Raw genomic sequence first — 24,105 nt, 5'->3', positions numbered from 1 at the left:
AAAAATAGTTTATCCTCGGTTGCAACACTCACTACTGCCTCTGGAAGCAACGTCAGCACAATAACTGTTCATCGGGAGCTTCATGAAATGGGTTTTGATGGCCGAGCAGCCGTACACAAGCCTAAGATCACCATGTGCAATGCCAAGTGTTGGCTGGAGTGGTGTGAAACTCGCCGCCATTGGACTCTGGAGCAGTGGAAACATGTTCTCTGGAGTGATGAATCACGCTTCACCATTTGGCAGTCCGACGGACGAATCTAGGTTTGGTGGAAGCCAGGAGAACGCTACCTGCCCCAATGCATAGTGCCAACTGTAAAGTTTGGTGGAGGAGGAATAATTGTCTGGGGTGGTTTTTCATGGTTCGGGCTAGGCCACTTAGTTCCAGTGAAGGGAAATCTTAACGCAACAGCATACTATGTCATTCTAGCCGATTCTGTGCTTTCAACTTTGTGGCAACACTTTGGGGAAGGCCCTATCCTGTTTCAGCATGACAATGCTCTTTTGCACGAGGTCCATACAAAAATGGTTTGTCGAGATTGGTGTGGGAGAATTTGACTGGCCTGCACAGAGCCCTGACCTCAACCCCATTGAACACCTTCGGGATGAATTGGAACGCCGACTGCGAGCCAGGCCTAACCGCCAAACATCAGTGCCCGACCTCACTAATGCTCTTGTTGCTGAATGGAAGCAAGTCCCCAGAGCGATGTTCCCACATCTAGTATTAGCAGCAAAAGGGGGACAACTCCATATTAATGCCCATGATTTTGGAATGAGACTTTCGACAAGCAGGTATCCACATACTTCTGGTCATGTCGTGTATTTATAGTACTGCGAGGCGATGCACTGTAGATGTGTGTGTCATCATGGTACCTTGTCTCGCCTAGCAGTATCTTGGTTATTTTTGGAGCAGAAGGCTGTGTGAAGGAAATTACTATTTAATGGGCACTCTATTTTAGTAACAGTAGAGCAATGGAGATGAAGGAGGGACATTTGTATAGTAAGTCAGTGTCTTCATAAACAGAAGGGAATATACAGCATGCACTGGATAATGGCAGCATGTACTGTATGTAGCCTGCAATCTTGTGAGCCAGTGTCTATCACCTTTGCCAACAGAGCACCCAGATAAACAGGCTCTGATTTGTAATGGTTTTTCTCCTCTGTGTTTAATTGGAGTTGAGATGGACAGCAAGAGCAGCACTGTTGATCCATTCTGTTGGGCCTAGCAGCACATCTGCTGACTGTTGGCACAACTCCCCTGGTGTGCGTGCGTACGCACACGTCTGTACGTATGTTTGTGACACACTACCTGGTCGTCTTATCTCACTTCCTCTGTCACTCTGTCAATATGTCACTCTGTCCTCTGTCGCTCTGTGACAGTGTTTCCTTGGCCTGTCTGTCTGTGTGCAGATGAACCAAAATGTCTGTTATTTTTTCATTTTTAAACAACTGACCGACATTGGTTGAATTATTTGAATTCCATTTAGTTATTTTTTTTCTGTGAGCTCAATGCATACATGGCAGTTTTTCTAGAGATAAATCAATCCAGTCTAAACTTTGCTATGTAGTTGGGAGTTAGTTGTAGTTTCCAACAGGCCAATATTCTACATAGTTTAGCGCAGAAAACATATTAATGAACTACAATGACCATGATCCATTGCGTATCTACTTGTCCGGTGTGTGTTTCTTTTACGCGTGCTACGGAAGATAGAAGAATTCGCGATCGTGAGGTAATATAGAGAGCAGCTGTTGCTTCGCAAAGTATCTCTACCTGAAAATACATGATCTAAGAGATTGATAGTTGGTATTAAACATTCATATAAGTATGCCTTATTTACTTTGATGAAAATAGTGATTTTGTCAGACAGCATAGGAAGCAGCTCTATAGAGATGAGATGATGCTTTGGAATAAAATAATAAAGTCATCAAATAAACAAATGTATAACATTTTATTTAAGTAAAGTAATGTGAATAAATTATGATTAATAAGTGATAAGCAGTAATAGGCAGTCACTACCATCATGGGACTTTTATTTATTTGTTTTATTCTATGTTGTTACAGCATTCAACCCACATAATGCATAGCGCGTTTAATGTAAATAATAAAACATAAATATTTTTTATAATCGAACCGAAACCGAACCGACCTCAAAAAGCACTAATCGTTCAGCACTAATATGCAGCCACGTGACTCTAGAGCCCTCAAGCTCAGCTCTGGACCTCGAAGCCACTTCCACTGCCGTCGTTTCATTGTTCCCCTCTAATCAGGGACTGATTTAGACCTGGGACACCAGATGAGTGCAATTCATTATTAGGTAGAACAGAAAACCAGCAGGCTCCGGACCTCATAGGGTAGGATTTGAGACCCCTGCTCTAGAGTAATGAGGGAGGAAGGAACTGTCTGATCTGGCTCTAGTTGATTTATAGAGGAAAGGTACCTGAGTGAAATAAAGAACAGGATTCAAAGGGATGCCTCCAGTTGTCAATACTGAAAACTACAGATGACTTCTGTGGCAGACAGTTTGTAAAAGTGAACTGTATAGAACAGTAGCTAGCTACACTATTGCATGCATGTTTGTACTGTTCTTTGTCTATCTATTAATTTTGATCTAGTCTTGATCAATTCGTTATGATCCACTAACGTCCTCCTTTTCTCTCCACTCCCTGTTCCTCTCACCAGATCCGAAGGCAGGGAGGAATCCAGCTACTGGTGGATCTGCTGGATCACAGGATGACCGACGTGCACCGCAGCGCCTGTGGTGCTCTGAGAAACCTGGTGTACGGAAAGGCCAACGATGACAACAAGATCGCCCTGAAGAACTGCGGCGGGATCCCAGCCCTGGTCCGCCTGCTGAGGAAGACCACCGATGTGGAGATCAGGGAGCTGCTTACAGGTGAACAGAGTTTGGTGCTACGTTTTTACAAAGAGAGACATAACATAGCCTTGCTATATGACATTATAAAGGCTCATCCCTGCTTATAGAAAGTTATTAAGCATTTTACCTGGATGCTTATATCTAGAGTTTATACACAAGCTGAATTTAACAGGACATTGGTACTGGGAGCTGGATAACTAACAACTACTGAAGGCTATAGTGGTGAAGAATCACAAAGGGACTTTTCACATCAACATCCTTAGTGGTGGTTAAGCAGTGGTTAAAACTAATATCCACAAATGACTTACTGGATAGAAAATTCCTATATTTTATTAAATACAATATGATGTAATACTTGCATGGTGCTATTATCTATTAAAGGAGCGCTGTTCTAATTGAAACATTGCCTAAATGTACTTAGTCAATAACAAGTGAGAGGTTAAATCCCCTAGTCATGTTTATAGAGGGCATTATTTTATTATTTATTTTTTACTGTAGAGAGGATTCTGAGCCTGGAAATGCGTTGGAAATAAACGGTTTGTGCTGGTGCTGTCTTAAAGGAGATTACCATATAAATGAGAAAGCAGTTCAACGCACGGAACACAGAGTCCCTCCTGTCACAAATTAATCAGGCATCAGAAAACCTTCCCGGCCCAGAGGAATTCTGCCTCTTCACTTCTTCTCTTCTGGCTGTTTAAATCAGAGTCACAGTGACCGCCTGCGCCTCCTCTCCCCTCCCTGTGACTGGGCAGGGATTAACGGGACTATTTACCCGTTTCTCTCCATCTCCCAGCCTTCCCTGTGCCACCGACTGCCAGGAGGCACCCTTACTTAGGGAAGCGGTAGCGGCGGTTTATGACATCACAGGAAGCCAAGCCAGGTTGCTGTTTTCTCTGCTGCTCTAGCAACCACCCCCCTTGGGAGCTAAAGATGATTATTTAGCGGGAATAAAGCTCTTTTAAATGGCAGCTTTCTTGTCTCCTGAGATTAGAGATGTCGATTGTGTCCTGGACTCCAAGTGACATCAGGGACACATGTTGCTGCACTTACACAGCCAGGACGCAATTAGTCTAGTTTAGTGGAGGGGTGGATGAGATGTGGTCGTACTGGATTATGGTTAATCAACTTGTCCTTCTGTAGTTCTTGGAGTAAATTAATTGAAAAGTAGAGTAGTTGGATGAGATTGAAATGTAGAAATGTACAGCCATCTACAGACAACAATTCATAGACATACGGGGATGCTCTGTACACTCCGTGTACATTTGGTACCCTGGTGGCTCACTATAGAGTGGCTGATTTAATTAGAACATCATCTGCACTGAATCAGTCCTTTGCCACTTGACTGCGGGCTCACGACACGGCGGCTGCCTCACCTGAACCACATAAAAACAACAGGCTCCTTCCTCAAATTCCATTTCCGTCACCTTGACAACCTGCACAGTGCCCTCACCTTCCACGGCCCCCTGTAGAGTTAATTTTGGTCCAGTTCTGCAGACGGCCCACTTTCTCCCCATGTAATGATGCTCTCGCTCCCCACCTAGCACCCCCCGCACAGCATTTCCTCCCCGATGATGTAAGGCTGAGGCAATTAACCTCTTTCATCTGTCAGGCGAAATAAAAAAAATATGTTATAGGTAGTTATTATGCGCCGAGCCTGCCGCCACTCTAGGCAGCAGCCCTTTCATTTTTGAAAACACAGAAATGTTGTGCGCCGCCCCGAGCGCGGTAAAGTGATGCTCTCTGTAAGATTACTGTCTCCACTAATTATGAGCAACGCAGCTAGTTATTTAGATGCAGAGCAGACCACAAGGACAACATCCCAACATAACTGATAAGACGAAAGTAGATCTGTGTAATTACATTGTTGTTGTGAGAGGAACGGGTCTGCCTCATCACTGGTAATTGCAATCATAAATGCTACAGTGTCCTGGGAGGGACATGACACGGTGAAGGTCAACAAGAATTATAATGTGTTGGGCCAGCTGTCAAGGTCATTACAGTGTGTGTGTGTGTGTGAGCCCTCTCAACAAATCACAGTGTTGTGGAGTGAAGGACCCTCTCCTCTTCCTCCTCCTCCCCCTTCCTCTCTCCTCTTATAGATAATTGGCCAGCTCTTGTGCTGTGTGTGTATCTCGACCTTTGGCTGACAGCGGCTGCTCACCCCTTAACACCATCCATGGCAGAGTCACAATGTTCCGACCACATCCTATTGAAAGAAATTCATGGTGACACATGACTTGGTTGTCTTTTTATTATACTTAACAAAAATATAAACGCAACTGTCCCATTTTTCATGAGCTGAAATAAAATGTTCCATACTCACTAAAAGCCTATTTCTCTCTAATTTTGTTCACAAAATAGTTTATATCCCTGTTAGTGAGCATTTTTCCTTTGCCTAGATAATTAATCCACTTGACAGGTGTGGCATATAAAGAAGCTGATCATTACACAGGTGCACTTTGTGCCGGGGACAATAAAACTCCACTCTAAAATGTGCAGTTTTGTCACATAACACAATGCCACAGATGTCTCAAGTTTTGAGGGAGTGTGCAATTGGCATGCTAACTGCAGGAATGCTCTCCAGAGCTGTTGCCAGAAAATGGAATGTTAATTTCTCTACTATAAGCCTCCTCCGATGTTGTTTTAGAGAATTTGGCAGTACGTCCAACTGGCCTCACAACCGCAGACCACATGTAACCATTCCAGCCCAGGACCTTCACGTCCAGCTTTTTCACCTACGGGATTGTCTGACGCCAGCCACCTAGACAGCTGATGAAACTGTGGGTTTGCACAACCCAAGATATTCTGCACACACTGTCAGAAATCGTCTCAGGGAAACTCATCTGCATGCTCGTCATCCTGACCAGGGTTTTGACTTGACTGCAGTTCGACGTCGAAAACAACTGGTCAAATGCTCACCTTTGATGGCCACTGGCACGCTGGGGAAGTGTGCTCTTCACGGATGAATCCCGGTTTTAACTGTACCGGGCAGATTGCAGACAATGTGTATGGCGTCATGTGGGTGACATCAGCAATATCAACGTTTTGAACCGAATTTTCCCATGGTGGCGGTGAGGTTATGGTATGGGCAGGCATAAGCTACAGACAATGAACACAATTGCATATTATTGATGACAATTTCAATGCACAGAGATACTGTGATGAAATCCTGAGACCCATTGTCATGCCATTCATCCGTCGCCATCACCTCATGTTTCAGCACGATAATACACACAAGGATCTGGACACAATTCCTGGAAGCTGAAAATGTTCCAGTTCTTCCATGGCTTGCATACTCACCAGACATGTCACCCATTGAGCATGTTTGGGATGCTCTGTATTGAAGTGTATGACAGCGTGTTCCAGTTACTGCCATTATCCAGCAACTTCGCACAGCCATTGAAGAGGAGTGGGACAACATTCTACAGGCCACAATCAACAACCTGATCAACTCTATGTGAAGGAGATGTGTCGCGCTGCATGAGGCAAATAGTGGTCACACCAGATACGGACTGATTTTCTGATCCACACCCCGTATCTGTGACCAACATATGCATATCTGTGTTCCCAGTCATGTGAAATCCATAGATTAGGGCCTAATGCATTTATTTCAATTGACTGATTTCCTTATATGAACTGTAACTTCGTAACATTTTGAAATTGTTGCATGTTGCGTTTATATTTTTGTTCAGTGTATTATGAGGAATGTTATTTTGGTATCATCATACAGCTGCTGTAATTCAGGTTCAGTTGAAGTCATATGTAAACTGGGATGTGAGATACTCTCTGTGGACACGTAGTGCCTCTGTTCAGTGTTCAGCAAAGCACCCGAGATTGAGGAGGAAGACTGAAGTCGTAGTCAGTGTGGTTAAAGAGGAGAGAGGAGAGCCCAGCTGCAGAGAGAGAGAGCTTCCTCCCTGTCTCTGTGTAGGTTACGCATACAGTCTGTGCCAAAGCCGCTGGCTTGGAATGTAATTGGTAGGTTGCCTGGTTGCACATGAAATTACAGAAAAAATTATCCAAATCTATGAAGCCCTAGGTGACCAGTTTATTGCACAATCACGACGGCCTCTCACTAAATCAAAACTAGGGGCTGCAATATGCTCTTTTGTGAACATATGCATGACAAGTAATTAAACATTTATAGAATCTTACCATATCTTTTCAGTGTTTCGAAAAATGTTGTCACACATTATCCTTATTTCAATTTCAGAGGAGGTATATTAAACTTTTTTTCTTCACAAAGTCTGTACGATTCAGCACAGTTTCCACTCTCATGTGCGCAATATACCTCCTGACCATTCTCCCACGTTAAATCACTGTTCGTCAACATCTTATCCTATCTGATGTTCTGTGTTCAGGTGTGCTGTGGAACCTGTCGTCGTGTGATGCCCTGAAGATGCCCATTATCCAGGATGCTCTGGCCGTGCTGACCAACGCTGTCATCATCCCCCACTCGGGCTGGGACACCTCGCCCCATCAGGAGGACCGCAAGCTGCACTTGCACTCCTCCCAGGTGCTCCGCAATGCCACTGGCTGCCTCAGGTCAGTACTCTTACTAGACCCTCGGGTCAATCAATCAATCAATCAATCAATCAATCAAATGTATTTGCTAGCTTTTTACATCAGCAGTTGTCACTAAAGTCCTTTACAGTTACCCATCATAGACCCCAAAGCAAAGCAGGAGCGATAGCACTGTGGCAGGGTCAGAGGTTAAAGTTCACAAGTCATGACAGGGTATGTTAACTCTTGAGTTTACATGCAATGGGTGGTAAGGTCTCTTCTGGGAACTTGAACTCTTCTTCTCTGGGTAGATTTTACTGAGAGCAGTCGGCTTCTACCAGGTCAATATCTTCCTGCTTTGTCGATCCCTGGCTTGTTCCTTTGTGTTGGTAATGCAGTATGTAACACATTGCTCTTTCACACATGAATACTTTGGAAGCTTTGTTCTCATTGTGAATATTGACTTGACAAATGAGGGTTATTGATCAAGGAAGTTTTATCACAGACAATGAATGCCACAAGTGTCAGACTGATTATGTGAACCCATGTATCATGTTTATAATTACCCACATTATGAGGGATGTTGTGTGAAAACGCCATGTCAGCTTTCTTTGAGGCTTAAAGATGCCTGCACTGCATTAAAGCATTCTATAGTTCTGGAATATTGTCAAAGGGCTTTCTGGTTATAAAGCTGGCATCGGAAGACAATTGGCTGTGTGTCAAGTGTTTCAACTCTTGATATCTGGGACCTCGTCCCCTGCATACCAGCAGGAGAAGCGTCTGTGAAGGAGAATAATGAGATCTTAGCTAATACATTGCCTGTCTGCTCATTCTGGGGTTAATCATTTTAGCTACAGTGCATTACCCTCTCTGTGCAATATGTCACCGCTTCTCTGTTGTGGTATTACCTGCTAATAGTTGATGGAAAGAAAACAAAGGCTTGGGGTCTATTTTAATATGCACACATTACCTTCTCAAAGCAGGAAGTGATTAATGAAAGGGAGGTCGGGCTTTGTGGGGACATGTTCCATTCCCATTGGCACCCAGACAGGTAGTCCTCTGCAGCACAACCAATCAGCAGTGCAGCAGCGTGAAGTGGGAGGAATTCCGCTGTAAAGTGAAATGTGCTGAGTCTTAATGTCTGCCTGTGATGAGGGATGGCTGACTTTACAGTAAATCCCTGAGCTGAGCAGACTAATTCATCTGTTTCATGGGTCGTTAAGGAACAGAACAGAACAGAACAGGGGCTTTGATTGAATGTTTAATGTGCGGGACCAAGATGCCTTGCCACCTGCCGCCTCATCACACATTTGTCCCTCATCATGTGACACTTACTCTGGCAGAACAGAATCACCATGGCTGACAGGGAGCAACGCAACACACTAGTTGACTTTCATTCTCCACAGGATGCCTCTTTGCCAGGCATCAACTGCTGTGTAATGGGAGAAAGTCTGCCAATAGGACCATGGCTATGACTGATCAGCAAGATAACATACTCACCATCTCTATCTTTCACACTCATGCTCACGAAAGAGTCAACAAACCTATGTTCCCTTTTTTGTATAATTTCCTTTCAGATCTGGGGTCATCTGTTGCGTCTGGTCTACCCTGGGGGTGGGGCGTCAGCAGACAGTGGTTGCTGTTTGTGTTGGAACGACCTGATAAAGTACCCCGTGTCTCACCTCCTAGACCCTGTCTCTCCCCTCTATGGTCAACTCATTGATCACTGGAAGAAAATAAAAAAACTGAACAGAACAGATACACATAGATTAGATTGATCAATGGCCGGCTTTGTTCATCAGGCCCATTACAAAGTGCTGGAGGTGCTGATGGGGTCACAAACAGGCCATCAATAATCTCCCTGTCTTTTGGCCCCAAACTCCACCAGCAGGCACCCTTAGATAATGGCCATGGTGTCCATCTAGAGGCCTCCTATAAGACAAGGCTGTCTGCATCATTACAGACTCTTAGTGACCTGACATTTAAAGAGCAGCGGAGAGGAGCTCTTTAGGACAGAGACTGTGTCCCAAATGGCACCCTATTCCCTTATCAAAAGCCGGACACTATATAGGTAGTATGAGCTGAAATGGGGCTGATGGGCCAGTCTTGTCATGGAGTCAAACTATACTATCGTTAACACCATTTAGCTATAGCCTACATTCATTCATTTATTCATGTTTATGTATCCTTATTTTACCAGGTAGGTTGACTGAGAACATATTATCTTTTACAGCAGTGACCTTGGGAAGTTACAGGGGGGAGGAGATGGGATAAATGAGCCAATTGGGAGCTGGGGATGATTAGGTGGCCATGATGATATGAGGGGCAGATTGGGAATTTAACCAGGACACCGGAGTTAATACCTCTACTCTTACGATAAGTGCAATGGCCTCTTTAGTGACCACAGAGAGTCAGGACACCTGTTTTAACTTCCAATCCGAAAGACTGATTTTGAGCAATTATGACAACAGTAAGTAAATATGTATAACTTTAGGCCTGGAATTAAACTGAAATACCTGTAGCTACAGTACAATATAACAGGGATACATTGCTGAAGAGAAATGTGTCTGTTGTTGCAGGAATGTGAGCTCGGCGGGGGAGGAGGCTCGTAGGAGGATGAGGGAGTGCGAGGGCCTCACTGACGCTCTGCTCTACGTGATCCAGACCGCCTTGGGCAGCAGCGAGATCGATAGCAAGGTTTGACTTTGTGTTTCCTTTCATCTCCTCCCATAAAGAATACCCTTTTAACATGACGCTGAGGGAATGACAGACAGAGGCGGCCTATCAATACAAAACACGCACACTCACTTACACACACACACACACACCACAACTATCAAAAGTTTCTGAGAGCTTCGGTGACACCTAGATGAAACGAAGACATAACGCCCAGCATAGACCCCAGACAGTTTGGAAGCAGACCAGAAATATAATCTATCCACACACTTGTTAGCTTCCTGGACTGTTTATAAGTGTATAAGCAATCAGACATCGTATCCACCATAACCACCCTCATCACAACTGACTTCTCCAAGGCCTTTGACAAAATCGTACACACCATCACCATTGAATGACTAATCCAACTGGGTGTCAGACCTGCCCTCACACCATGGCTCTGCAGTTTTGTGACCGGCCACAAACAACAGGTACGCTACCAAGACAGCCTCTCAGACTGGCAGGTGTTCCTCAAGGAACTCCTCTGGGCCCTCTCATCTTCCTTCTGGTCACAGACAGTGCAGCCCGTGATTTTGACAATAGGTGGAAATATGTGGACGATCTAAATCTGGTCCACACGTGTACAACAGAAAACATCAGCACAGCACAGCCCCTGAACAACTTCGACACATGGGTACATGCAAGCAGAATATCACTGAACCTCGCCAAGTGCAAAATCCTATCAGTGACCTTCACAAGAAATCCACCTGTCCCATGCCCTCTCTGGAATGAGGGCCAGGATCTCAAAGTGTGTGATAGTGTGAAGACTTTAGGGTTAATGGTACAGAAGGACTTACAATGGAGCGAGCAGGTTGCTACAATGGTAACCAAGAGCAACAGAATTATTTTTCTCTTTGCCGCCTTAAAAGGTTCCATGTGTCGTAGGAAGACCTGGTTAACATTTACACCAGCTACATACGTCCCACCCTGGAGTATGCCACTCCTACTTGGCACAGCTCACTGACTCAGGACCAGTCTGATGACCTGGAGCGTATTCAGCAGAGCGCATGCCTCACCATCCTCGGAGGATACTCCAGTTATACTGAGGCACTTCAGACCCTGTCCCTACCCCGGCTTCATGAAAGACAGACAGCTCTGACTTCACTGTCAGCCTCCTAAACTCTCATTTCAGAGACTGGCTATCCCCTGACAAAATCACAGTAACACGCAGCCTAAACAATCTGACTATGCTAAAGTCTAGAACCGAATGGTACATGAGGTCACCAATCCCATATTTCTGCTCATTGATGAATGAGTCACTTTAAGGACATTATTGATTTACATTTATTTTTTTCACTCGTATTGTTGTATTTTGTTTCTCTTATCGATTAATATGTTGTATGTTAATGGATTTCAGTTTGTATTGACTGCTATAGGAGTCAAATAAAACTATAAAAACACGTTGTGCGCCTGGATCGGTGTGTCTTGATGGTTGCCTCCCTGACTCTCTCCACCTCCTCATCCCCTGTAAATGACCTTCTTTACCAGGATTTAGTTGCTTAACACCTCTCCTGTCCTTGCTGGTGCACAGCGTAGAGAGATGGGGAGAATCTACTGTGCAGTCTGGCTAGCAAAGATCATCACCAGCTCTGATTACACTGGTCCTTTCCCAAAAGCCAATACCAGATGTCCAATTTCCTGCGAATGAATTCCTCAGAGTCTATGGAGTTAATGATTTGAAATGTATTATTTAGGATAATACAAACAGCGCCTGTGTATATTATGTTGAGATTATATCCTTTATACGTACTAGTCAATGTTCAACTATTGGACGGATTCAATCACAGGTCAGGCATGGAGAAATTGACACACTGTCAGATTCTGTGTGGTTCAAGGTCACCTGTTTATGGCTTGTAAAATACCTTGGGAATCTGAGAAAAAAAAGGGACAGGGTACTCCATACGAACAGTACATGATAACCTCGAGCAGTGCAACGCACATACTACATTATCCCGATGTCAAGCAATAACAATGACAAACTGTTCTTCCCTAATAAAATACCTTCCATATCTGCCCTCTCTGCTACAGAGATATACAGTAGGTTATGGTACCGTAAAGCTCCTCTACGTACACTCTCCCTATTTTGTTTGGTTTCCGAGGGCCTTTGTTACGTCTGGACTACTTTCTGCCAACCAGTTTGAAGGAGATCTGGTCAGCCCTAATCCCACTGAAAATCCTTTACAAGACCAAAGTCACCCCACTACATTATTTTCTGCCTCAATGATCACTACAATGGGATTAGCACTACTGTACTGCTCTGGCAAGGATCCAGCACAGCAATCTAACCAGTACAATGAGTTAGTCATACATTAGGAACAGATGCACTTTACTATACCAATCGCATTTGCGAACTTACAGACTGGTCAATTAATGTACCAATCGTCTTTACATACTGGTCGCCTTTAAATACTAGTTAAAGAGCTATTCTTTAATTCTTGCACTGTTAATTGTATTATTGAAGGGTTGCCATCTGCTTTGTTTAGCTGTAGGCATTCTGTAAGATGTCATTAAGTAAAAGTGTCAACATACATTAAGCAATGGCGCCATGGCCTATTGCATTGCTTGTGCTGTCTATTCGAAAGCAAACAGCAACAGACAGATATTTGACTTATGCATTTGCCCCAGTTTATAGCGTCCTTACAACATCCTGTCCATTTCCATTGGAGGATACTAACAGTCTTAACTGTATTTATCACTACATGGCTGACATGCATACATCTCACGGCACGCCTCAAATGAAAATACTGCTCTCATCTCTTGATCTTTCTCTCTCTCTTTCTTTCTTTCTCTCTCCCACTTTATTTCTTTTTTTGTCCCTCTCTCTCTCTCTTCCTCTCCCCCTCTCTCCTTTCCCCCCCTCCCTCCCTCTATCTTTCGTCATCTCCCTCTTTTGTCCTTGCAGACCATTGAAAACTGTGTGTGCATTTTGAGGAACCTCTCGTATCGACTAGCGGCAGAGACATCTCAGGGACAGCAGATAGGCACAGACGAGCTTGATGGATTGCTTTGTGGCGATGCCAACGGCAAGGATGCTGAGAGCTCTGGTTGCTGGGGGAAGAAGAAAAAGAAAAAGAAGGCCCATGATCAGGTGGGTTCCTCTCCACTGCAGCTGTTAGCAATTAGCCAGCATGTTACAGCAGTGGTGCTGGAAGCCCGGCTAGGGAGGGGGGTCTACATCTCATGGATAATTACACATTTACTGGGTTTAGTTCTGAAAGAGGGTCTTTTGGTTTCTTCTGGTTTCTACTGCCAAGGCTGGGAAAAAAACTGGCAAAGTCAAGGTTTGATTATTATCTAACTGAGTTGGATTATGCTATTCATTGGGATTGAAATGTCGGTACAAATAATCTAATCTGGCATACATTAGATGCTCATGCAGTTGGTACGGTGTGGATGATTTAGTATGTGAGATATGTCCCATGGATGTTATGTTGCTGGATGCTCATTCTTAAATCATGTTTATCTTGTAAGTAAATCATTCAGAAAGCAGTGCGTGACTCACTTGTCACTCAAGTCTCAACCATATTAAGTGTTTTCAATATTTTCATTGTTCTTTGATAATTAAAGACAACTGCCCCTAAAAACCAACTTCTCATTTAGAAAACAGCCTATGTGGCATCGATATGAGTCAGAAACGTTTATTCTACTGTGGAAATGACTACAAAGTGTAAATAGGATAATTTTGGTCATAAAGTCAGTCTCGTCCAAAACAGAGTTTTGTTAGACTTGTGGTCGTGACTGCATCACAACGTAAATTAAGGTTTGGTTTGTTTTAATCCTGCCCACATCCTGCCCAGCCGACAGCTGGCAGCACACAAGTGATCATACATTTCGGAGTGCAGCTACACACGACCCGATCGTAATGCCTGTGTTAAATGTGGGCTGACTTTGGTTATCCCTATGGGTCCAGTTGGGGAACATCGGTAAATTACACAAAGTACAATGACTTGAACACCTCAAACCAAACTATAAATTGTAGAAATTAATATACAAATATTAAAAGCATTTAATGGGAACTAAAAGGTGTGCAACATGAAAATATTATCTAATTTACATTGTGTAATTTATTGACAGTCCCTAACAAACCCCGGAGAAAGGCTATCCAAAGTCAAACCAATTTTGCTGCAGTCGCACACCAGCCGGCTGAAGCTAATTGGCGAAATAATTTGGCTAACTCTTTACACCTACGAACACACACACACGAAAAACCCACATAAAACCACACCCCGAAACCATCTCACGTTTGAATTCAGGTCTTGGCCACTAGCATTTCTTAATCAACCAAATCTAAAACAAGGCCAAATCAGGTAGTGCAGTCACCCTTTAAGCTATTTTTAGTGTCACTGTAACTAAGTGGTGTTGTCAAAAAGTTTGATGCCACATCTTATGCCTGTAGTATTGATAGTAGTAATATTCCACCATTCTGTGTCACCCAGTGGGATGGTGTTGGGCCCTTCCCGGACTCAGCTGACCCTCCCAAAGGCATTCAGATGCTGTGGCACCCCACCATCGTCAAGCCCTACCTCACACTCTTGTCTGAGTGCTCCAACCCAGACACCCTGGAGGGGGCAGCCGGGGCTCTGCAGAACTTGGCTGCAGGCAGCTGGAAGGTACAGCACAGTACAGTAAGCTATGGTCTCCCTCCTCAGAGCTGCTCCAGTGGCGGCCATTTTCTAGTCACACTGTCATTGTCAAACTGTCAAAATGAACTTGCCTTAGACATTGGTTGCTCTGAGCTCACTGCAACATTAAGAAAGCATGAGCTACTACTGGAGAAATGCTATATTGGGCAGTGTTGGGGGAGTAGACTACTCCTGTTGTTGTCCCATATATAGAGCAGAATGATGTGTGTTTTTTATGATGAAGTGTGACTGTCTTCTCTTTCTCCTCTCCTCTCCAGTGGTCTGTGTATATCCGTGCGGCGGTGAGGAAAGAGAAGGGTCTGCCCATCCTGGTGGAGCTCCTGAGGATCGACAACGACAGGGTGGTGTGTGCTGTGGCCACAGCTTTAAGAAACATGGCCTTAGACGTCAGAAACAAAGAACTCATCGGTAAGTGTAGTTGTCAGTGAATCAATATTGTACACTCATACATTCTACATGCATGTTTGTGTGTGTGTGCATTAGTGCGAGTATGTAAGTGTGCTCATGCATATGCGTTTATATACAGTGCATTCGGGAAATATTCAGACCCTGTGACTTTTTCCAATTTTTTTTACATTACAGCCTTGTTCTAAAATGTATTAAATACATGCTTTCTTTATCAAACTACAACTACAATACCCCATAATGACAAAGTGAAAACAGGTTTGTAGAAATGTTTGCAAGAACACAGTGGCCTCCATAAATCTTAAATGGAAATAGTTTGGAACCACCAAGACTCTTCCTAGAGCTGGCCGCCCGGCCAAACTAAGCAATCGGGGTTAGAAGGGCCTTGACCAGGGAGGGGACCAATAACCCAATGGTCACTCTGACAGAGCTCCAGTGTTCCTCTGTGGAGATGGTTGTCCTTCTGAAAGATTCTCCCATCTCTGCAACACTCCACCAATCAGGCCTTTATGGTAGAGTGGCCTGGCGGAGGTCAATCCTCTGTAAAAAAAAAAAGTTTAAAAAAGCACATGACAGCCCGCTTGACATTTTCCAAAAGGCACCTAAAGGACTCTCAGGTCATGAGAAACAAGATTATCTGGTCTGATGAAACCAAGAACTCTAGCCTAAATGCCAAGCGTCACGTTTGGAGGAAACTTGGCCCATCCCTACGTTGAAGCATGGTGGTGACAGGGACAGGGATACTAGTCAGGATTGACGGAATGATGAACAGTGCAAAGTTCAGAGAGATCCTTGATGAAAACCTGCTCCAGAGTGCACAGGAACTCAAACTGGGGCGAAGGTTCACATTCCAGCAGGACAATGACCCTAAGCACACAGCCAAGACAACGCAGGAGTAGCTTCGGGACAAGTCTCTGAATATCCTTGAGTAGCCCAGCCAGAGCCCGGACTTGAAACCGATCGAACACCTCTGGAGAGACCTGTAAATAGCTGTGCAGCGACGCTCCCCATCCAACCTGACAGAGCTTGATAGGATCTGCAGAGAAGAATGGGATAAACTCCCCAAATACAGGTCTGCCAAGCTTGTAGTGTCAAACCCAAGAAGACTCGATGCTGTAATCGCTGCCAAAGGTGCTTCAACAAAGCACTGAGTAAAGGGTCTGAATACTTATGTAAATATGATATTTTAATGTTTTTATTTATTATAAATTTGCAAACATTTCTAAAAACCTGTTTTGCTTTGTCATTATGGGGTATTGTGTTTAGATTGATGAGGGAAAAAAAGATTTACTCCATTTCAGAAGAGGGCCGTAACTTAAAAAATGTGGAAAAAGTCAAGGGTTCTGGATACTTTCCGAATGCACTGTATGTGTGCCCCCATAGACAATGTGTGCACTTCTCTGCAGCAAACTATACCAGCCTATTTATCTACTAAGATGGGTGTGCACTGCAGAGCTCTCTTTGTGGACTGTGTTCACATGGTTGAAATTCTCCTCATGACAGCACTAAAAGACTATTGATCTCTCTAATAAACGAGATGTTCTGTTGGACCTCGGCATCTCCATAGCAACTGCTCTTGCCGTTTCAGGCTGGTGCTCTGTGCTAAGTAGATGTATGTATCATGTCATAGAGCCCGCAGGCCTTCGGACTCCCAACTCTTTGTTGGTAGAATAAAGGGTAGTAACCCACAATTATCTGTTTACATGCTTAAGTCATGTTAAGACAATGTTATGTCTGGCTAAATCTGACGCTACTGATAGCCATGCAAAGGGCGATTTCGTTATTGGCATTTCATTGACATTATAGCCATTATTACACACAGCATATATAAAGTGTGTATTACATGTAACTTGGAAAATGACCTTTGTGATAATCATCAGCTCAAATTATCTTCACCCTCTTTGTTTATCTACATTACAAATAGTGATGTAGTTGTTAAAAAATAGGTAGGTAAACTCACTGTTTGCAGTGAATAAAGTAACACACTATATACTTTCAACCGTCACGCAAAATCCAGAAGGGCTCCCGAGTGGCGCAGTGGTCTAAGGCACTCCATCTCAGTGCAAGAGGCGTCACTACAGTCCCTGGTTCGAATCCAGGCTGTATCACATCCGGCCATGATTGGGAGTCCCATAAGGCGGCGCACAATCGTCCCAGCGTCGTCTGGGTTTGGCAAGGGGTAGGCTGTCACTGTAAATAAGAGTTTGTTCTTAACTGACTTGCCTAGTTAAATAAAAAGGTTCAATATAAAAAAGGTGCATAAACTGCATTTACTTGCGTTTATCCTCCACTACACCACTGATTACAAACACATGTTGTGTTGTTTCTAATGCTTTGAAGACTATACTATGAATCACACAAAGCGATTGTGCATTGGCAAGACATTCTCAGTCGTTCTCATTCCCAGGCCTCCCTTTAAAACGTAAGTGTTTTCTATGAAAATGCCATTACCTGGGAGGTGTCAAGGGGTTTGGTATTTCCATCCCAGCTACGAATGTTGTGTCCTCAGGCCTACAGTAGAGTATGAGTGTTTAGCGGGGTATTAAAAAGCCCCATTGAGCAGAAGATGGATGTATTAAGCCCTCGTCACATAGCTGTAAATGTCAGGCTGGGAGTTTGAGGCTGTATTGTGAATTATTAAAAGCACTGCTCCATGAATTTCTCTCTCTATTTATCTCATTTTCTCTCTCTCTCTCTCTCTCTCTCTCTCTCTCTCTCTCTCTCTCTCTCTCTCTCTCTCTCTCTCTCTCTCTCTCTCTCTCTCTCGCTCTCTATTATTCTCTCTATCCTTTTCTTATGCCCTAGTTTTTTTGTTTTTGACTAAAATCCATAAGTATTGTATTATATATCCTTAAGCATCATTCCCATACGTATATCCTTTGTCTTCTTTATTCTTCTTCAAGTGGGTGCCTCAGTGTGAAGTGCCGTATTTATTGTTCTCCTGTCAAGTCAAGAAATCCTCTTTAGCTCAATCGCTCACTGCTCATGGGGGACATAGCCTTTATAGGACAAAGGGCTTGTACACGTCTCTGACCTTGAAGGCTCTCCTGCTGTCCACTGAGTAGTGACGAGGTTAGATAATGTGAAGTATAGTAAATACTGCTTGTCTTTATCAGTTTCTGTTGTATTGGCCATTTGCTACCATTTCCCCTCTCTTGCTGTTGTAAATATGAAGGTATACAAACGGAACACTGCGTCGTGGAGAACATGCATATTTATAGAAGAATGTTGTTCTTCTGCATCCATAGCTTTCTAATCTGTTCCCTAATAGCACATACAGTACCAGTCAAACGTTTGGACACACCTACTTATTCAAGGGTTTTTCTTTATTTTTTTACTGTTTTCTACGTTGTAGAATAATAGTGAAGTCATAAAAACTCTGAAATAACACATATGGAATCATGTAGTAACCAAAAAAATGTTAAACAAATCGAAATAGATTTTAGATTTTAGATTCTTCAAAATTCAAAAGGCACTCGCACATCTGAGCAATCTTTTTTGCAGGTACATGGTAACAGTTGAACAAGATGAAGGAAAAAGGAAACCGTACACTCCTCTTGATAGTATCACTGATCTTTAATAAGCTTACGTATCGGCCTCACGGCCTTCGTCAGAGCTTTTGTGAGTAAAAAAAATATTGATTCTTCAAAATAGCCACCTTGATGACAGCTTTGCACACGCATTCTCTTGGCATTCTCTCAACAAGCTTCACCTGGAATGCTTTTCAAACAGTCTTGAAGGAGTTCCCACTTAATGCTGAGCACTAGTTGGCTGCTTTTCCTTTGCTCTGCGGTCCAACTCATCCCAAACCATCTCAATTGGGTTGAGGTCAGGTGATTACCTTCTTGGTAAAATAGCTCTTACACAGCCTAGACATGTGTTTTGGGTCATTGTCCTGTTGAAAAACAAATGACAGTCCCACTAAGAGCAAACCAGATGGGATGCTGTGGTAGCCATGCTGGTTTAACTGTGCCTTGAATTCTAAATAAATCACTGACAGTGTCACCAGCAAAGCACCCACACACCATCACACCTCCTTCATGCTTCACAGTGGGCACCACACATGCAAATATCATCTGTTCACCTACACTGCGTCTCACAAAGACACAGTGGTTGGAACCAAAAATCTAAAATTTGGACTCATTAGGCCAAAGAACAAATTTCCACCGGTCTAATGTCCATTTCTTGGCCCAAGCAAGTCTCTTCTTCTTATTGGTGTTTAGTAGTTGTTTCTTTGCAGCAATTCGATCATGAAGGCCTGATTCACGCAGTCTCCTCTGAACAGTTGATGTTGAGATGTCTGTTATTTGAACTCTGTGAGGTGCAATTTGAGGTGCAGTTAAATGCCGATTTTTGAGGCCGGTAACGTTAATGAACTTATCCTCTGCAGCAAAAGGTAACTTTGGGTCTTCCTTTCCTGTGGTGGTACTCATGAGAGCCAGTTTAATCATAGCGCTTGATGTTTCTTTGCGACTGCACTTGAAGAAACTTTCAAAGTTCTTGACATTTTCCAGATTGACTGACCTCCATGTCTTAAAGTAATGATGGACTGTCGTTTCTCTTTGCTTATTTGAGCTGTACTTGCCATAATATGGACTTGGTCTTTTACCAAATAGGGCTATCATCTGTATACTACCACTACCTTGTCACAACACAACTGATTGGCTCAAATGCATTAAGAAGGAAAGAAATTCTACAAATGAACTTTTAACAAGGCAAACCTGTTAATTGAAATGCATTCCAGATTACTTCCTAATGAAGCTGGTTGAGAGAATGCCAAGAGTGTGCAAAGCGATCATCAAGGCAAAAATCTAAAATATAAAATGTATTTTGATTTGTTTAACACTTTTTTGGTTACCACATGATTCCATATGTGTTATTTCATAGTTTTGATGTCTTCACTATTATTCTACAATGTAAGAAAATAGTCAATATATAGAAAAGTAGGTGTGTCCAAACTTTAAAAGGTTATTAAAAGGTTCATATACAGTATAACTAACCATGAGGTTGTTTTCTTTCCACAACAGGCAAGTACGCAATGAGAGACTTGGTCCACCGATTGCCCGGGGGGAACAACAACAACAGCAGTGGTGGGACTGCTGCCAGTGCTATTGGGAAGACCATGTCGGACGACACTATCACAGCTATCTGCTGTGCCCTGCACGAGGTCATCACTAAGAACATGGAGAACACCAAGGCTCTGCGTGACGCTGGAGGCATCGAGAAACTCATCGGCATCGCCAGGAGCAAAGGAGACAAGTAGGTGTCCAGGAGTCATGCTGTGGTCACCCTAATTTGGGAAGCCAGAGGAAAAGCTTGCTTGCATGCCTGCTGTCCAGCTATTCTACTGTATATAACATTTTAACACACTGTCACAAAAGACTATGTTCACTGACTCTAACGATATAAATGTATATGGATTGTAGCATTAATGTAACTGCTGATCGGGACATGGGAGCTGTAAGTACGTACTAAGGTTCTGATCATTTCCCTCTTAATTCCCTTAAGTAGATTTTTTAAAATTATGTTTTCTCTACAACTCACCACTGTAGAGAAATGCCTTTTAAAGGTAGCTATTTGTGGTTTTTATGTTTTCTCGTTTGTGATTTTTATGAGCCCAAATATCCCTTATAAGCTTTTAGTTTGCAATTAGCAAGGTAACTTAATTGAGTGGTGTGCTTTGGCTTCCTCTCCAGTTAGTCCGGTGATGCACTTGCCTAATGTTGCCAAGGACAACAGACTCTGTACAACTGTAAGAATATGTTGCCTCATAGAGTAGAAATGTGTTATCTGGGATAAAGAGAAGAATAATCTTTAAGAGTCTTGACAGAAGAGAAGTGTTGCTATATCTGCAGTGCTATGATGTAATAACTTTTGATTATTCCATATCTCTGGTGTGAATCAGAATGAAGGATGCGTGGTTAATTGAATCACCTCTGGCGCTGACAGTTGTGGCTCATGGCGTTTCTGTGCAGAGATAGAGGATAGGTGCTGTGTGAGAGAGAGGGCCTCTGATGCTAAACTGATTGGATTTATCTCTGCTAATTGCTTTTTCCATTTGAGATTTGTCTTGTTTTTGTGCAAAAATGACAATGGTGCTAAAGTACAGAGTTAGCTTGTTTCCATTTTATGTTCGCTTTGAATGTTTATGTCTAAAAAATGATCGATTTAATTTGTTTCTAAATGTTTTTGTACTGGTGATCTTTCATCTAGCAGCGGGCATACCAAACCTTTTGTTTAGAACATGTGGTTCTAGTCATCTGAGTAAAATGAAGTCTTGTGTTTCTCTTCCCCAGACACACACCCAAAGTGGTAAAAGCAGCCTCTCAAGTCCTCAACAGTATGTGGCAGTACAGAGACCTTCGCAGCCTCTACAAAAAGGTGTGTAATACAAAGAACTTGCTGCCAACACAAGACATCTGCTGAAGGAGCTCTTGAAAGTTTAACACCTTAGTCTCTTGAGTTGGTTTTTATGTTCTTATTAAAATGAGAGAGAGAGAGAGAGAGAGAGAATAAATGGCAAAACCTGTGCAGCGGTGCATGCGTGACAGTTCAGTAAAGCTCACGAAGCAACACAAGTGCAAGAATGTATAGTGAGAGTAAAGCTGGAATCCCTCTGGGCTGCAGTTTAATGAACTAAAGAATCTGTCAATGTTGACCTGAGGAGAGGAGACAAACATGCTTTAATGAAACAAGACGGATTAAGAATTAGAGGGTTTAAAGGCTTTGAGAGGGGGAGAAAAACCAAGCTCTGCAAGACTGGTGTTGCATGCTTTACTAAAATGGATAGAGAGTCATTCTCGTAACATCCCCCTGTTCTATTTTGCCTCATTTTAATGTGAGGATAGTTTCTAACCCATTTGCTATTTGACCAGATTATCTTAGATTATTGAGTATGATCATTCAGTACAATAATACAGAATGTTGCAGTTCATTATAGCTAAGTTCCCTAATGCATCTCTTTTTCCCCCAGGATGGATATTCTCAGTATCATTTTGTTGGCTCATCCTCTACAATAGAAAGAGATAGACAAAGACCATATTCTTCCTCCCGCACCCCATCCATCTCGCCCGTACGGACATCTCCAAATAATCGATCAGGTGAGTCCACTGTTGTCTCTCCTTCTGCCCTCCCACTCCATCAAGCCACTACTGACAGACACCCGGGATCAGGACCAGTTGGTGGACAAGTGGTATGCATGTCAGTGCGTAGGTGTATTGTCGTGGAAATGTCCTCTATTTACCAAATCATGGGAGCAAACCACACACACACGTCAGAGTTAGTTATAAAAGTCCATCTTTAATTATACGAGCTCTATCACAATCCTGTGACTCTCAGATAAATTCAGTGTCTCCCAGTGAATTCTCTGAGAGACCCCTTACAATGCAACTGAGTTCCTTTTAATAGCAAAGACACACATAGTCAGACAGCATAGACATAACTCATCGTTCAGCTTTGTCTCCTTTCCCAAACCCCAGAACCATAAACCAAATCCTCCATATCAACAGGCATATATCAAATTGTCATTTAGATACAACCCACTAAAAATACAAACTCCTGGACAAACTCACAGAGGGGAGAATGAGGCTATAGGTTAAAATAAAAGCAACATTAGAGGGAGCATAGAATGATTCCAGACACTGCAACCCTTCTTTCCCCCACTAGAAAAAGGTAGGGAGTAAAAGATATGTTTACACATTATGACACTTTGACCTCTCCCCTCCCTGTGGCCCATGCAACTTAGTCCTGACATAGAACAGATAACTGCCAATGGCCACCACTATAGTACAACAAAATACATTCTTATGAGAAATAACTCATAAGCATATCATGAAAATTACACATCTTATCTATGTTACTCAACTAATTCTGATAATTCCACAACAGTATTCTCTCTTTACCCCATTAAAATACTGGACATCTTTTGCAAACTCACGAGGCTGATCATCCTTTAGAGCATGTGTCAAATGGTGGGCCAAGTGTCTACGGGTTTCTGCTCCACCCTTGGACTTGATTGATGAATTAAGGTCAAATCAAATCAAATCAAATTGTATTAGTCACATACACATGGTTAGCAGATGTTAATGCGAGTGTAGCGAAATGCTTTTGCTTCTAGTTCCGACAATGCAGTGATAACCAACAAGTAATCTAACTAACAATTCCAAAACTACGGGGGCTCCCCTCACTTGGTTGTCTAGGGCTTAATTGAAAGGAAAAAACAAAAACCTGCAGACACTCGGCCCTCCGTGGAATGAGTTTGACACCCCTTCTTTAGAGCTTTAATTGCCAGACATTGCAGAACAATTTGACCATGCATTTCAGACAGATTCTGAAAACGTAGTAATGTTTTGGATTAAAGATGAATGAAGGATAAGGTGGTGTCTGCCCAGACACAGCGGTGCACAGACACTAATAAGCAACTGGCAGTTACTCACTTACCCTTTGAGATGAAAAGAGAGAAGAGAGGAAAGCAGGAGGAGGATAGAGGAATGACTCAGGTGACACAGCTGATTTTTTTTGGGGGGGGGGGGGTTGAATACCACAGCTCAGGCTCTGTTCACCTCAACAGTAGCCTCATAGGATAACCCTTGGGAGTTAGGGCCCGAAGCAGAATAAATAGTTGTCAAAATACACTGACTAGAAGTCGCTCTGGGGAAGAGCATCTGCTAACTTACTAAAAATATAAATGTACCAGGTATTGGTACTACTGTTGTTGAAACCTATAACTTGGTACTGTAGCCGTTGGCTGTGTTTAATGGTGATTATAAGAGGATGTTCTTGTTACAGGGTGTTCTAATTGGAGTTGAATGAAATTCATCGTGGAAACACTGACCTTAATGGATCCTATTAGAAAGCAATAAACTCTCTGAGTAAAGATTTCATAGAAGAGCCATTTGTGGATGTTAGATCTGTTTAGCCTACAGTATATAGTTAGGCCTATGTGTTTGTTTTCATTACATGCTTGT

At 43.0% G+C, this 24,105-nt stretch overlaps 1 protein-coding gene across 2 annotated transcripts in view; it reads left to right on the top strand.

Annotated features, from left to right (window-relative positions):
- ctnnd2b (catenin (cadherin-associated protein), delta 2b) overlaps window positions 1-24,105 on the top strand; it is a 107,665-nt gene that overhangs the window by 78,418 nt on the left and 5,142 nt on the right. For both annotated transcript variants that reach the window (XM_052463795.1, XM_052463796.1), the window contains 9 exons: window positions 2,678-2,891; window positions 7,235-7,418; window positions 9,956-10,073; window positions 12,994-13,179; window positions 14,528-14,716; window positions 14,992-15,142; window positions 20,167-20,398; window positions 21,436-21,520; window positions 22,113-22,239. In XM_052463795.1, the coding sequence (XP_052319755.1) occupies window positions 2,678-2,891; window positions 7,235-7,418; window positions 9,956-10,073; window positions 12,994-13,179; window positions 14,528-14,716; window positions 14,992-15,142; window positions 20,167-20,398; window positions 21,436-21,520; window positions 22,113-22,239 (1,486 nt within the window). The remainder of the gene's footprint in view (window positions 1-2,677; window positions 2,892-7,234; window positions 7,419-9,955; window positions 10,074-12,993; window positions 13,180-14,527; window positions 14,717-14,991; window positions 15,143-20,166; window positions 20,399-21,435; window positions 21,521-22,112; window positions 22,240-24,105) is intronic.

This window comes from Oncorhynchus keta, chromosome 15, assembly GCF_023373465.1.
Source record: "Oncorhynchus keta strain PuntledgeMale-10-30-2019 chromosome 15, Oket_V2, whole genome shotgun sequence".
NCBI classification, from domain to species: domain Eukaryota; kingdom Metazoa; phylum Chordata; class Actinopteri; order Salmoniformes; family Salmonidae; genus Oncorhynchus; species Oncorhynchus keta.
This window is presented reverse-complemented; position numbering and strand designations above follow the sequence as displayed.